General features: G+C 47.2%; 1 protein-coding gene across 9 annotated transcripts in view; it reads left to right on the forward strand.

Moving 5' to 3' along the window:
- The window catches only part of LOC118502984 (collagen alpha chain CG42342), an 89,644-nt gene that overhangs the window by 44,952 nt on the left and 28,798 nt on the right, over positions 1 to 15,894 (forward strand). For 7 of the 9 annotated variants that reach the window (XM_036035769.1, XM_036035774.1, XM_036035770.1 and 4 more), the window contains exons 4-6: positions 96 to 131; positions 14,171 to 14,206; positions 14,519 to 14,590. In XM_036035769.1, the coding sequence (XP_035891662.1) occupies positions 96 to 131; positions 14,171 to 14,206; positions 14,519 to 14,590 (144 nt within the window). The remainder of the gene's footprint in view (positions 1 to 95; positions 132 to 14,170; positions 14,207 to 14,518; positions 14,591 to 15,894) is intronic. The other 2 variants (XM_036035772.1, XM_036035773.1) reach the window with 1 other exon arrangement.

The following is a 15,894-nucleotide window of genomic DNA, read 5'->3' on the forward strand; positions in this document are numbered from 1 at the left end:
TTTTCCATATTGCACGCCATTTTGCCATCGCCATATTGGTCAACCTATTGCATGTCACAACGCGTGCTGATGCATCCCCGCCATCTGCACTGCAGGGACCCCGTGGAGGGAAAGGCGACCGAGGACTAATGGTAAGAAAGATTTGTTCATGAATTTTATCAGACAGTTCCGGAAATCAAGTAATTTAAATTCTATCAAACCGCTATCCACACACGTTTTCATTCACCATTCAGCACCCAAACCCATCTCGTGTAATTTTGGCCGCAATACATCTACTCGTGTGTTTGGTTAATGTTGATTTTCAAAATACAAAAAGCAAACCCCCCAAAATTGCCTCCACAAATTGACACGTGCGGATCCATCGTTACCTCGCTCGCGGTCCAGGGAATGCCCTAATTTCACTCCCCAGCGCTAGAGTTCCGCGTTCCCACGACGTGATGTTTACCTTGGGCGAGTTTCACGGGGACCCAAAAACCCTCGAATGGTTTATTTATTGTTATGGTGAATGATTTCAAAACAATCACTCCAACCCGATCGCACTCGATCGATCTCGACCGTTCGATCAACGGCACGCACGTTGGCGGTCCGCCGGTGAGCGTCCTCACCAAAGGAATTCGTTCGGAGTTTGTTTGAAAATGCGAATGTTTAAAACAACAAAACTCAGTGTGAGCGCGATTACGGAACCGGAGAGCAGTTTTGTGATACGGAGAACGGGGGGGAAGGTGTTTTCCCGAAGCCGGCAGTGCATCGATCGCATCTTCAGCGACGCATAAGTAAACAAGGAATAATTGTTATGGCCCGCACAAACGCGACCCTCGGGAAGATATGTATGAGCCGACGGTAGTTTTCGAGAGCAATTTATTACAATATCGGTCCAATCGCCTGGCGGCCGCGTACGGAAGCTCCCAAGTTGCAGACGTGGTGGTGTTTGTGGTCAAGATTACGAAACCCAATGTCTCGTCGGGGGAAAGTTACAACCACTGCAATCGTAAATTACTTCCCACCGTCGATGGGAATTGGCCCCCAAAAAGCATCCCTTAAATGCATACAACGTGGCTCTCGCTCTTGGTGGACTCGGGTGGACTCAGCGTTCGAATTATGCTGGAGTGTGAGAAAAACGTCAAACATACTCGCAGGATGTTGCCAATAAGCTTCCTTTGCGCTTAAAGTGCATGCGAGCACACGGGCCAACGGTGTCCTTACGGGACAAAGCCATCCCAATCAATCGCTCACCACGAAGTCAATCGAATCGGGCAATCAGTCTCAATTTCAATCACCCACACGCTAACTCGGTGTAGGGGACGCATACACCCACAGTTCCTGACACGGGACGGTTCTAGCTGCCAGTGCGGAAGGCATCAGTAGTGTGAAAAGCCACAGCTGGAGTCCCTAGGTGCCCCTGGGGTGGCTACACTATCCGGCGCAAAACAGTGACATACCGTCGATGCACTGCACCGAAGGTTCAGCACTGCGATCCTGACGGATGGTCAGTTGCATGACGGGTTGATGCATGTTGATGTTGCTCCTGCTTTTTTTCTCCTAACGTGTCAGCGACGCCAGCCGGACCCCAGTAATTGAATCCGAGCGTTCGAGCGAGATTTATTTCGGCCGTTTCGTGTAGGCTTCAAAGACGATGGCTCTGCGTACGCCCGGGTGGGACACAGCTGGAGCAAGTTTGATGCAAATTTCCGGTCTTACCTCATCCCAAAAAGGCTAGTTTCACCCTAGTATATGGTCATTTTATGGCCACTGGCTATTAGTGCGTAGTTTCGGGTTTCTTGGAACCCCGCGTCAAGTCGATCGATTTGTTCGAGGGGCCCGAAATTGGTTGAAATATTGGAGCGGAAATGGTTTCCGCATCCGTTACACTATATGCTGTGCGTTATATGTCGGTGACGCCAGCGTGGTCATCGATAATGGTAATTAAAAGCGGACTTAGGCTTGTGAGATTCTGGAGGACCCGATGGTATGTTTGGTTGCGGTGCTAGTAGCTAACACAAGAAGGGATCGGAATCAAATCCGTGTTCCGGACCGATGTTTTCCGAGACCGACTTCTGGACGAACCCTGCGTGAGTCTTCTCTTGCTGTTATCATGGATGAGACTCTTGTCTCTTGATGAGGATTCCTACAATGTCTCATCTCCGGAGCTACTCAACTTTAAACAAGTCAGGGAACGATCGAGTGTTGCTGCTGATGATATGGGGGAAGATTATTTCGTCCAACAGGTATTGTTTTATCCAATATTATGCCAAAAATAAATCCTTGACGATACATTTTAAACGGTCCACAAAATATTTGTTTTCCAATGTTGCAGTTCACTGCACCAAACACTAAAGCACGCCTTGGTTGGTTGGTAAGCCAACGGTTTTTTGCTACCAGTTCTGCAGATTTTCTCACCCTTTAACCGTTTATTACCAACCACCAGAACACGGTAGACCCTTTTTTGCCAACGGTATGAATACTAATTCTCTGCGCCAGTTTTACCCCGACCAATGTTTATCCCTTTTCGGATTGGGGATGAAACAGAAGCTGCATAAAAAAGTATCTGTCTCCCATTTTTTGTTTCGCGCACCTAGCAAGGGCTGAACGCAAGCAGAGACATGAACCTAATAACGCTAAGTGAGGACAGGCTGGACAATTTCCGCGCTCATCGTTCCGCGTGTTTGGCATTATTTCATTGTGTGTGACAGCGACCCAAGTTCCAGCCGCGGATAAGCATGAAATATGCTTTATTATTTTCATATTTCGTCGAAGAATTATCGCACCCACGGTTTAGCTATGCATACCTCGAAACCAGCTTCCAGTAAGCTTTAAATGATTCCGGGTAATGGGGGAAAATCAATTGCATCCCCGGCCCGTGTAATGCATTCCGCGAATGAATCACGCTCTACCGGCGCACATTGTTCATTCGCTTTTGTGCGCTCCAAAAATAATCTAACATCCAGACACCGGGCATGCTCTAGTCTTTTCGCCGTCTCCCCTATCGTCTCCCAAGTTTTTTTGCTGCCCGACAAAACGACACGACACTTGCTGGCTGTCAGGGCGCGTCCGGGCAATGGCACGGAGCATGTTGAAAATTCTGATTTAATTTCTTTCTACCCTGCCAGTCGCGCCCGAGCGCAGTCTACGAGTCCAACGACATTGTTCACCGTACGCCGTTTGATCGGTATCAGCTTAATAGATTTTTCTCCACTCTCTCTCTCGAGTGGTTCGATTCCTGCATCTTCGGCGAAACGTGCGTGGTGTGCTAGGAATATTCACGCGATGTTGAAGTCGAGAATAGGATTCGGTGTGTAGTCAGCACCAGCCCAGTAATAGGAACAAGCTGCCCGTTAAGTTACGGCACCCACGAAGAAGAAAAGTGATGTCCTTTTACAAAACGTGTGTGTGTGTGTGGGTTTTTTTCGGGCTCTTGCCGTCTACTGTCTACGTGTCGTGCGTGAATGTGCCGGTTGCACCTCGGGGGTGCATCGCTGCCAAGAATACTAATGATCTGCCGGCCCATTTTCGTGGTGCGCTTCTGGCAGTCGGTGCCGATTTGTTTACGTTTTCCGTCCCCCGTTCGTTTGCACAGCTGAACCTGCTGCAGCCAGTGCCAGACTGATGTGCGAGTGAAAGTGTATTCCAAACAAAGCGCAGCTCTATAAATTAACTGAACCTCGGCCGGTGTTAATCTGTTCGGCAAATCTTGACTCAGCGACGACCCGGGAAGGTGTCCCGGCAATGGTACGAAATGGTTTGTCACCCTGGCTTACGATGGGATTACGGTGGTGACAGCCGATTCTCGGATAGAGGGACAGGCAGGGCCGATGATTAATCTGAGGAGCGTTTCGGAATAGACTTGTGTCGCTTCCAATTTTCACTCTCCATCCCTGGCAGGGGAAAGACGAATTTTCCAGCCTTTCTTCGCGGTGGCAGTATTGGTATTGGTGTTTGTTGTGGCCACCGCATTGTTGATATAAATTTCGTGGCCACGTTCGGGAGGGCTCGTTCGCTAACCGTGTGCCTAAATTATTGCCTACAATACGATCCGCTGACAGGCGCTGACAATGGTGGTATGTTAATTCCTTTCTTTTCCCTCCACTTAGCGCAAGTGAGAGAATGGTGGTGGAAAAATCATTCTCCCCTTTGCAGAGACCCGAAACAAAAAAGGTAATCGGTTTTTCGTTCAACCTCCAGCCCTGCAAACCACACCAGAGGTGGTGGTGATAGATGATGATCCTACTCCGACAGCGGCTTAGTGGCGTTCAGGCGTAAGTTTTCTTCTTTGCCGTCGGATAATTTATCATCACAGTCGAATCTCGCTGCCAAAAGGGCAATGGTGAGTGGAAAGGAGTATGATCAGCATCCACCACGCCACCAGAATGGCTGGCAAAGTGTGACTTTCTGTGGTCCAAAGTGTGGTCCAGACAGAATGGGCATACAGATAACACCACCGAGACCGAGGCAAGACATTCCGAGTGATAAGAATGCATTCGTCGCATTAAGGACCAAATAGACTGCGAAGGAAGGGAACAACAATCACACGAATAGACCAAAGTGAGGCTTAGCGAGGAAGGCGAAGAAAAATAGTTTCCGCTTAATCTCTAACAGCCAATTATGCAGTAGAAAGGCGTTGCGAAAATGCAATCGAATCGAGGTAGTCGACTAGGGCTGCGTGTGTGTTTGTGGTAATGTAGGTGTCTATGTTTTTGGGAGGGAGAGAAAAAAGTTTTTCCTTCAAACGCTTTCCCTTCCGACAGAACGAGGGAAACTCCGGTTTGTCGGAAGTAAAGCGAATGGTTTTCCGGTGGACTTTTCCGACTTTTCTGTTGTACTCTTCTTTCGTTGCATCAGTCCGCAAGTCATGTATAGTTGATCAGCTTTGGAATTTATTAGAAGCGACTAGAGGACGGAGTAAGCTGCAGTTGCGGTTTTGCGGGTGTTTTACTTCCTATGCACGGTGGGACTGAACAGAACATGCAATGGGACATTTTATTTTTAGTAAGAGTGTAGGAAAAAGCATCAGAAAGGCACATGAGCATATTTTTATTTGAAGTACAAAATCTTAAGAATGCTAAGCTTAAATAATTCTTCAATTTTAGCAAATAAAATGAGCTAAATCTACCCTCTCCAACAAATTGGTTTACCATCGATCCTTGTTACTCACTTTTGCTCCAAGAACACTTAGCATTTTCTCCGAACTGTCCGCTCCAAGCCCCAGCGTGCTACGTGAGCATGCGTCCCAAGCAATTGCATTCCTAGCGTATCGTCACACACTTACTTTTGCGTACGATTTTCAACGAGGCACTTTTCCCGGTCGCTGCATCGTTTGTTCTCCATTATCCAAAGTTTGCCACCTACCCGGGGTTAGCTTGGACGCCACATACGACTGCAAGCGATAAAAGATATCCACCCCGAAGCCAGGGTTCGCTCTGTTCTGCCATGTTGTACAACACATGATATCCTGCTGCATATGAAGAATTCAAGCGAAGCGCTGGGTGCAGCTGTCCGGGCGAGGAAGAAAATTTGTTCTACGAATGCATCGCTGTATCCTCTTCCGCAACTCCGAACAGGACTCCGCGCCACACACGTACAGAGAAAGTTGAAACAGAAATTATTAATACACGACACCGGCAGCCTGTGTTCCGGGCAGACAAATCGGTCCTTGCAAGGGTTCGCGCGGCCCTTGGAGGAAAAGGGGAACCTGAGGTGAGCAAGGAGGAAACAAGAAACATACATCAACTAAGCAAACGTTAGCACTTGCAGGAAATGTTTGCTCGGGAAAATAGAACTCAAAACTCACCACCTCACCACCCCCCTCCTCTCGTTGCATATTTGCTCTTCGTCCATTTCACTCAAACCTTCGCCTCGTTCGTGTAATTATGGCGATCGTTGGAATGGCCGGAACCGACGGGGTCGGTGGTTGGAAAACTTTTCAACATAAAATAATAGTTTTTATTCGTCACACCCGTATCCCCAGGGCATCCATTTTGTCCATTTGTCCTTATGGTCGCTCTTTGTTTTAATCAAATTACAGCGCACAGCTAAACATTCGTGCTAGGTACAATTGTAGCAGGCATGCGTTAAAATGGGAAAAGCGTTACTTCTCTAACATCAACAGCTGGAAACTGAAACTTTTAGTTATGGGCATGATCACAAACGACGGTTTGCTGTTTTGATGTGGAGCGTGCACGTGCTTTATTCCACGTATTAGGTGCGCAGGTAGACACGTGTCGGAATGCCGGGGAATTCATGAGTAAAACGACGAATTGGAAAGACTTCTTGTAAGGAACAACAATTTGCTAACAGTATGCTATTATTAGTCTTCTAAATCCACTCCGAAGTTTGGAGAGCCATTGAAAATAGCTAGAAACGAGTCTTACTTGGGAAGCATCCGAGAGCCGTAGTAACCGGAGCGAGTGGTCGATATCTCAAACTTATGTGAACAACATCAAACAGTCAGCAAGTTGCTCAAAAAGTTTCATGTACGAAGTTGTATCGTAGAATTCTAATGACTCAAGGACAGTAGGTAATGTTCTATATTTACTGTTTTTTTTTACGCTTAAGAATGGAATGTCTTCTAAGCTCAACAGTTGCATAAAAAATGAAACCTCGCCCCCAACGGAAATGAAAAATGGGATGTCTTTGACGCATTTAGCAGAATTTTCAGTTTTTTGACATTGCTCCTTATATTAGATACAATGAAGTAGCCGGCCTCGGTCTCTAAAGTATCCGTAGACGGTGACGATCTCGGGGTGTTACGATAGTTCTGCTGCCTCGATACGATCATAGCTGCTGATAGTAACGTAAGCAGCGAATGCCTACTATGAGCTCCACAAACTCCTATGATCCAGAAGACGCCAACAACCCACGAAATATAACATATATCGTCTTCTACGGACACGAGCCCTGGACTACGTTGGCAAAGGACACCAATGCACTGACCATTTTTGATCAGCGAACCCAAAGGACAATAAGAACCATAAGCGGTGTGTGCGAGCTGAGCACGTGATGTGGATGCTAGACTTATGCCTCATGAAAAAGGTGCTGGTCGGCGATCCCTCCAGCACAAGGCGTAGAGGAGCACAAGGAGTTTGATAGCTGGATCAAGTGAAGCTGAATCTTTTGAAGAGCGGATAAAGCTGTTGTTGGAGGAAAGCCCTAGACCGAGTTTCTTGAGAACTTACTGGCGACCTGGAGATGTCTTTGAGACGTGCTCTATCCACAGCATCAATTTATCACAAATTTGGAACAATTTCCAAAACTAGGAACGATTAATTACCAGAGAGATGAAAGAAAGTCGTAGGAACTTTCTATCAGATCGTAAAATCTGCTCAATATACGAGTATTGTTCTACTGAAAAACTCTGATATTCTCTATAAGTCAAAGGAAGTCTAATTGCAAAGCTGAATACCGTAAAAATGGGATTACATACAGCCGTCACAAATAATCATGCTTCAGTTAAGCCCGTCTGTAGATATGATTAAAATATTCTCTTCCCACTTCTCCAGTTCACACAAAGCAACACCTTCTATCGCACGCTAAATGTTACCTTATTTGCTCTTAATCGTGCACAAACTCATGTGGGACCCAATTAAGAGTTCTGTTATGACGAGCGTACCGGTGCGTCACGGTAGCATCCCTTTTGTGTGCCACTGATCCTAATAAGCTCTGTGCTCTCCGTCCGTCAGTGTTTGCCCTGAAAAGCCTTTTCCTAGCTTGCTGAAGTGCGGAGCACACTGTAGTGAATGGATCCTCTTTTTTTTTTAGTGTTTTTGCCGGTTCTCTGCCTAGTGGCTCTGTTCCGGCCGTATTGTGTACCGGGGCGTGCCAGGATGATGCAAAAGGACGTGAATGGATCAAGTCACTCCATATACGCTCACTTAAAAGCCGACATCCTTCATGTGGCGTGTGGTATTATTTCTTGCGCGACGTACCACTTGACCTGCACGTGGCCAAGCTTAGTGGGAGGGATAAGGGGAGACGTTAGGGCAACACTCCGTATCCTGGGCCGGAAAAAGCTCCTTCGGCGATTGCCCCCCGTCGGTAAATAGGCTGGCTCGTAAGCATGAAAAGTCAGATTGCATAAATGCGGCCCATCTTCAAACGTCCATTAGTCCGTGAGCGAATGTATGTGAGCATGTGGGAGCTTCGTTTGCTCTCACTTTCCGGCATTGCATTGCGGCTCAAGCATCCTCGACACTTGGTGTCGGAAACTTTCTTTCTAAAGTACACTCACTCAACCCACGAACCGTCAAGCCGGGCACGACCAACGGTAAGGATCACTCCTGACAGCTTCCCACAGTCTTTCCGGCCCAGTAACGCTGAGCACCAGGCTGAGCGGTAACGAAATCGGGCGCGACTGCTTCACAAACAGCTTCGCCAGGTCACACGATCCGGTACGTGTAGCCGTAACGTGTCGCGATGCGGAAGATGCGATGCCGAAGGCGCCATCATGCTGTAATCCTTCAAAAAATGTTTCCATCCTTAAGGGAAGCCACTCTTCGGCCGGGCCATTGTAGTCGCCAAATGCATTCCCATGTCACAAGTGCTGCTTCCGACGTTGTACTTAATTGCTGATAAATTATTCTCGCCCCCCAGACTTGCACACGGAGCCATGTTCGGGGCGCCCGGATTTGTCGCCTGACGGCTGAACACGCTAGCAGCAAATTCGGTTAGGTTAGGCGAACGTATGCAACAATTTAATTTCAACAACGAAAACAAGTACTGGATCGTATGTAGACACCTTCCCCCCGAAGGGATATTTGTGCCTGTGTGCTGTCTGTAGCATTTACATGCATTTATCCCGTGATCCTTGCCCTGGCTCTTCCACAGTCTGGCTCGTCCACCTCATACAACAAGCATGCTGCCCCGAGACACGAGACCTTTCGCCCGGAAAGGAATGTACTTTTTGCACACAAAGTACACACTCTGCGTCCACAAACCATGTCCCCGGAGGGTTTTTGCTGCAGCGTGGCTAGAACCGAAACGTACATAAAACGAACAACCCTAGACAAGACCAACCCAACCGCAGTTAAGAAATGGACGAATGTCCCGAAAAAAAAGTCCCTCAGCGTACATCCCCTAATAAACAGCAGCGAACGGAATGGAATAGCTAAATGTGCGAAATATGTAGAAACCGTTTGTCTGCATTAAGTGCAAAATTCCAGCACCCCGGATCTCCTATGACTTCTAGCATCCGGCAGCGCTCGGCAGAGAAAGATGGTCGCCCGCCCGTGTCCGGTTCACCTTGGGCGTGGAGTTTTAATTTTCCAACACCCAACCAAACGCCTCAGGAATGTACAGGATGCATGGTGCAAACAGTGTCTCATGATAAACCGCCCAGCGGAAACTGCGGAATGTCCGTGGCCGGGCGGACATAAAATTGTGGATTAACAGAGCCCGGTGCACACGGTGTTGTGTGTCTGTCTGTCTGTGATGGTGATGACGCCTCGGAGGATAAACTATGAATAAACATCCAGCGAAAGAAACGGCAAACGACACAAGCCAAAACAAACAAAAAACATCCCTCAAACATAACGCCCAGCATAAAGGAACAGGAATTAGCAGAACCTGGGGGGGGGGGGGTGGGGGGTCCGGCGAAACGAGTCGGATAAGCTGCTGGCTGAGGTTTGGGGCTTCGCCGAACACTCACCTTTGGAACTGGGGAGCTAAATTTATGTTTTCCCGGAACAACGAAAAACATAATGCTGTGGATGGCCCTTTTTTGCTGCTGCTGCGACCTCCTGGAAGGTATCCGCTCCGTATGTCCCCGGGAAAAAAGGACCAAGGCAGCCTCGGGAAACTCATGAAGAAGTATATCATTTCATAACTACCCAGCTGGTGTAAAACTATGCACCCGGGGGTTGCACAGTGTTGAGATGCCGTCCGTACTTCTTGTGGTACTGGCCAAATATTGCCAACTCTATAGCTGGCCACGTTTGGCTAAGACCGTCCTGGAGAATATCCTGGTGCACCATTTCGTAAGGTCAAATGCATGTGAACTCGACTTTCCATGCAGCGGTTTTCTATGGGGAGAGAGTGGGACAGCAATTTTGGCTCGGAAAACAAACACTTCTCGAAGCTGGGAGGAGCATGCATGAAAACTGTACGCGATAGTTTTTGGAGAACCTTCAGCCTGGAACGGTGTGCAGGTATGGCTGGTCTTGCTATTTAAAGCCAAAAAAGCACGATGAAGCTAAGCCGAAAAACGGTCCGTTCGTCTAGTGGCAGTGGCCACTTATGGGGGGCGTTCCTGAATGAATACCTGTCGGAGCCAAGACGACCTGACCCTCGAACGGTGCTGGTAGTCGAGTGGAGCGCTATCAAAGGGAAAACTTTTCAATAAGCTATTAACTGGCAAGATACTTTGACGTCCCACTTTTTCTACCTCAATAGATGATTATCAGCATTGGAAGGAATGAAGGGCAGGTAGCCAGGGCAGCAGCAGCGTTATCAATAGCTACTATGCCCTGATGAAAGCTGAGATTCTGAAGAATTTGTGGCCGTTTACCCTCTAGTTGTGTGATAGGAAGCCAACGAAAATCTCGCCTTTCAGAATCTCATCGTCGGAAATGGCAGCGATTTTCACCCCCGCGAAAATAAGCTTCTATCAATTTTTAATCCTTCCTGGGCGATTGTTTTGCTGGTTAAGGATGAACGACCATGCAGATTTCATTTTACTGATAATACAGAGTATAGAGCGTGGATAAATATAGAGGTTTTTATGTACAAAATAGTCAACAAAATTTTAAGAATTAGCATAAGAAGAACATTTTAAGAATTTTAAGGTTTACTTGCTTACCAATTTATCAAGTATTCCTTGATATCGCTCACAGTTAAGCGCCGTCGTCTACCAATCCATTATTCCAACCGTTCAGGTGGACTCTTCTACACCAACACTCCATCTCAATTTCTTATATCTCGTCTCCTCTATCCGCGAGGACGGCTTAAAAGACTTTACGTGTGAGTCGTCCGGTTTCACTCACATGACATGACTAGCCCACCGAAGCCTGGCATGTCTAATTTGCTGCACGATGGTGACATCACTGTAAAGTTCGTAAAGCTCGTCGTAGTAGCGGCTCCTCGAAAAATACTTACCAACATCTTACACTCTCACACGGCTAAGAGGGTTTCCTCCGTTTTGGACAGATTCCATGGCTCAGAACTAAAACGTTCTACGAACTAGAAACGTTCTATACAGTTCCAGCTTCGTCCGTCAAGGTATTTTGAGTGGAAATGTTTCATCAGGCCATAGAAGGACCTCTTAGCAGCCAACATCCTTGCACGTAACTCAACATACATGTAGTTGTCGGTGCTGACCTTTGACCCCAGATAGGTAAAGCTTTAGTCAACTTCAAAAGTGAGATCATCTATCTGTACATCACCCCTGCGTAAATCAGTATCGCCTGGTGAGAAAGAATCATCAGTAGCAAGGCCACTGGTGCTGTCTGGTGGCGATGGTAAGCTTCTGCTACATAATCCCATATCCCTGTCGAGGGCCTTGGCCGTAGCAAAAGGCCCGAAGAGTTGTTCATCGACATTCATCTGGTACTACTGTCATTTGCGGCTTCAAAATCAGTAAAGAGATGGCAGGGTAGATTTTAGGGTTCAAAAAGACTGATAAACCATTTTAGAAGAACTTTCTTCAACTAACAAAAAATAAGGATTCTTATCCAAAGACTTCGATTAAGAATTTACTTTGGAAATTAGTTCACAATCATATTGCATCAATCCGTCGCTCGCTCCCGATTTGATGTGAGGTCGTATTTTGCCGTGTTAGTTATTCGACCGTATTGCCTAATCTTGCCCTAATCTGTGGCACAACAGTCACAAGACCTACTCTTCAGCTATTCAAATCACAAAACAACCAACCTTTATGTACGACAGGCCAAAGAAGACAAACAAAGACACTAGACCAGAAAGCCGATGGAGAATTTGTCAAAACATTTGCTCGTGGTGGAATAAGGTTGCTACTTCAATCAAGAACGGTACGGCAACTAACATCCTTTCATTGTTTGAAATTGGAAAGTTCAAATCGAAACTCACCATCACCATCTTCGTGAGCTCACATCAAACACGCCCAGGTGGAACGAGTAGAAACAAATTGAATTAAATTAATATAAATTAGATGGAGATATTTGAATAACATTTATCTACACTCATTGCACGGGACAAGAAAAAGAAAAACTCCACCCCCTTTCCCGATGTAACTTTCGTACCCTGGCACAACCCACCGTCGGCACCGGTGAGATGATCATTGATGGCGGTAACTTTACCGATAAACTTTACCCGAATCAACAGAGCACCGGCAGCAGCGCAGAGATCCGGTACAGAGGCGGTATGCCGTTCGGTTAAATTAAACTCCATCGAACTAAAGTTATTGGGTTGTGGAAATTCGTCCGCCCCCACATCAACAATTCCCAACCGCACCGGATGCTTTTTGGAGCATCACGCCACTGCTACACAGATATCTATTGCTTCTGTCAACATGCCACCGAATGCCACCGATGGATAGAGGACTTGGCTTTAAAGCATCCGCTCGGTAGCTCGCATCGGGCAACTTTGTGCCTTGCTTTTTCCTTTCACTGGCGCCCGAAGCGTTCCTGCACGAAACCTGCTCCTGCTACGAATAAACATGGCTCCCTTGTACATTTCTACACATGTTAATTCATTTACCGAACCCCGGGGGCTGGGGCAAAGGTAAATAAGGTTCCTTTCGACATACTTTTCAAAACCCCTCAGCCTAACGCGGGATGGAAGACTGCTTCCGCCAATTCTAGCACAAAACCACAACCAATTCCCTTTTTTGTCCGCAGAGAGCTCGGTACCTCAGCTCAATCAAGCCAAACCCGAGGGGCCATAGAGCTCCGGGAGGCGATGATGGTTTGACTGTTGTTTGCTCTGGCATCAAGCCCACGACGGAAACACCGAGTGAGCACCATAATAAAACGATACGCATTCGCTTCCGACGGTGGTCGGTGTGTACTTGCTGAAATTTGACTGATCTATTTACTTTGGCTTGTTTCTGATCGGCCCTCGTTACAAAGCGCCATCAACGTGCAACGCTCAGTACATTATAGTTCGATTTTAGGATACAGTTTGGAAGGTCGTGAGAAGCTCCAGCGAGCAGTTATCGTAAAATAGTCCAACGGATCAACATTATCAAAAGAAAGCGAATGGTTTCACATAAAATTTGATGACCAGAGTGTGTGCGTGTATTTCTGTTTTAGCAACTCATAAATAAAGCGCTCCACGCTGTGTGTTAGACACCATCTAGAGGCCATTATCGTAACCTTCACGAACCGGCGAACAGGTGCCATAAACACACACACACACGCGCGCACCCTCCAGCATCGATAAGCTGCTCGTCCTATCAAGGGCGGTGAAAACGACACGAAATTTCCATTTTATGATCATCATTATAATAATTCTACGCTCAAAAGCTGTTCACGTACACCTCAGCTCCGGACCTCGTGTTCCAGCGCGATTTGAAGTCAAACTAGGAATAGATGAAACGTCAATTTGCACCTCATGATGGGCGGACGTGTACGATTTCGATACGAACTCGTCCGATGCACAGACCATCGGTTTGGAGAGTTTTGTAATCAACTACCAACCAACTAGCCTGTCAGTTTGTTGTGCATAGTAATCTCTCGTTTCCAACATCGTCCAACATAACTCTATTATAGGAAGCCTTCCTCTGATACGATCTCTCGTCCTGGGTGACTCCGGACCACCACTCCTTAACGGAAGTCACAATTAAACGAGCGAGTACCGAGCAAAAGAGTTTAAATATACTTTCTCCCCAGTAAAATCCAGCTCGTTCGCTAAACGATTCTGGTCAGATTGTCCCCCTGCTCTATCTATATATTCTGGTCTTGCAATACAACAACCGCACCAAACCGCAAACCCCATCGAATGCAGCTATCGTCATGCATGATCTCATTTCGTTATTTATTACTTGGAAGTTTATCTTTTCTACGATAAGACATTCAACCTACCGCCACCTGGAAAGTGGGGGAAGATTCCTTAACGGGAAGATGACTCCATCGGCTAATCGAATTGTTCTCCTGCTCTTTCCACAACTCTCCTTTCCATCGCTGTGGCTGCTCACCTTTGACAACAACAACTCTGTCCGGATGCGACACTGCACACACATGGCGAAACTACCCTTGCGCTTCAACAGGGTCCGATAGGATTAGACGGTCCGAAAGGCGAACCGGTAAGTATCTCGTGTGTTTGTCGAGAAACCCTCTAGAAAACATGGTACACGTTGCTCCACAGCAGACCACAAACTCATTTGTTTGCATTTCGTTATTTTTCCGCTCAATTTATGCCTCGTCTAATCTTGCTGGGGCTAGCCCGGGCTACTACACCGGCTCTGTGGAGCGACGTGGCACCAACTACACACACGGTCTTTTGAAAGCCCCGTGACAACAAACACACACACACACACACACACACACACAGGAACAGGACGATTCAATTAAAATGTTGGTTTTTCTTCCCTTTTTTTCTCTCTCCTCTACCCAAGGGTCGACCGGGAGACAAGGGCTCGAAAGGTGAAGTTGGCGCACCCCCGATAGACGTGTTCCAGACGGTGAAGGTAATTTATCTAAGCACCAATTGCTCATTCCAACCATTTTGGGATGCTGGTTTGGTGTTTTTTTTTCTCCAGGCCTATGCCCTGTTTCGTTTTTTCTGGTTCCCTCGTGTTCCATTCGACCATTCTACCCCTGTCCAGCAATGGTTGATCTTCGAGAGACATTCTACGGCACGTGAAGGAGGAAGTCACAGCGAAGCATCCATCACTCGAGATGTTACTGATAATAATTTGATTTAAATTTTTACCCTATCGTCCCGTCATCGTTCCCTCGTCGGTCCACCGGTTAAGGGTTGGCGTACAGCGCAGTTAGAGGCCCCGGGGCACTTGGTATGCATGAATCGCCAATAGCATAACGCAACCCGCAAATGAAACGTAACGAACGTCCGGAACACTCTCTGGAAAATGGTTGCCTCCGGTGATCGGACAGTGTGGCACGGACCGAATGCAGTTCCTATTCAAGCATCCTTCAAGCAGGGCGCATTTGACAAATCGCCCGTTTTGATTGCTCGTTCCCTGGAGGCATTTGTCGTGGTCAACACTGTACCGGTCGCCTTACAGCGGAGTGGATTAAGCCGTCCGAACACACACACACTCACCGAAGCAACGCACATAGGCAGTTGGGGTTAATTTGAGAAATGTCTCTTGCACCATTCATGCAACCCAATGTGACCTGTCTTTGCGATGCAATCTGTGGGGTTATGTCTTTGCAGCTGGGCATGCATTTCAAGGCAGTACGGCACGATCCGATGACTTATAATAACCGAGCGATAATAGTCTCCGGCAAACAACCGATGGCATGCACTTGGGTCACCCTCAGACCCTCAGCGTTCGGAATTTCTGTTGGAATCTGGAGGAGGGTGGTGAAGCCGTGATTTGATACACACCTCCACGCTGGATGGGGGAACCGATACAATAGACAAGCGATTTGGTTCATGGTTGCATGCACAGGCCCTATCGGTCGGAACAAGCAGATACGCAGATGACGATGTAATTATGATTAATTAATTAGCCAATTCCCGGCCAATTCTCGAGGCTCTTCACTTCGATACCTTACTTCAAAGCATTTCAGGCATGGTTTTGGAAACTTTGTACAATGCTTCGTGCTAGCACGGCCAGCTTGGCACCACCCGATTGAAGCACACCCACCAATCAATTTTTTTTTTTTGCTGGTGGGAAACGACTTACGAGGGGGCTGGCTAATCGATCGCTTGGATATCTTTTCTCTATTGGTTCGTTTGCTACGGTTAGAGGGGCTTTTACACGACAGCAGCTTTTGTTAGGAGTAATGTGTCTTTCAAAGTATA

This window comes from Anopheles stephensi, chromosome 2 (assembly GCF_013141755.1).
Source record: "Anopheles stephensi strain Indian chromosome 2, UCI_ANSTEP_V1.0, whole genome shotgun sequence".
Classification (NCBI taxonomy): Eukaryota; Metazoa; Arthropoda; class Insecta; order Diptera; family Culicidae; genus Anopheles; species Anopheles stephensi.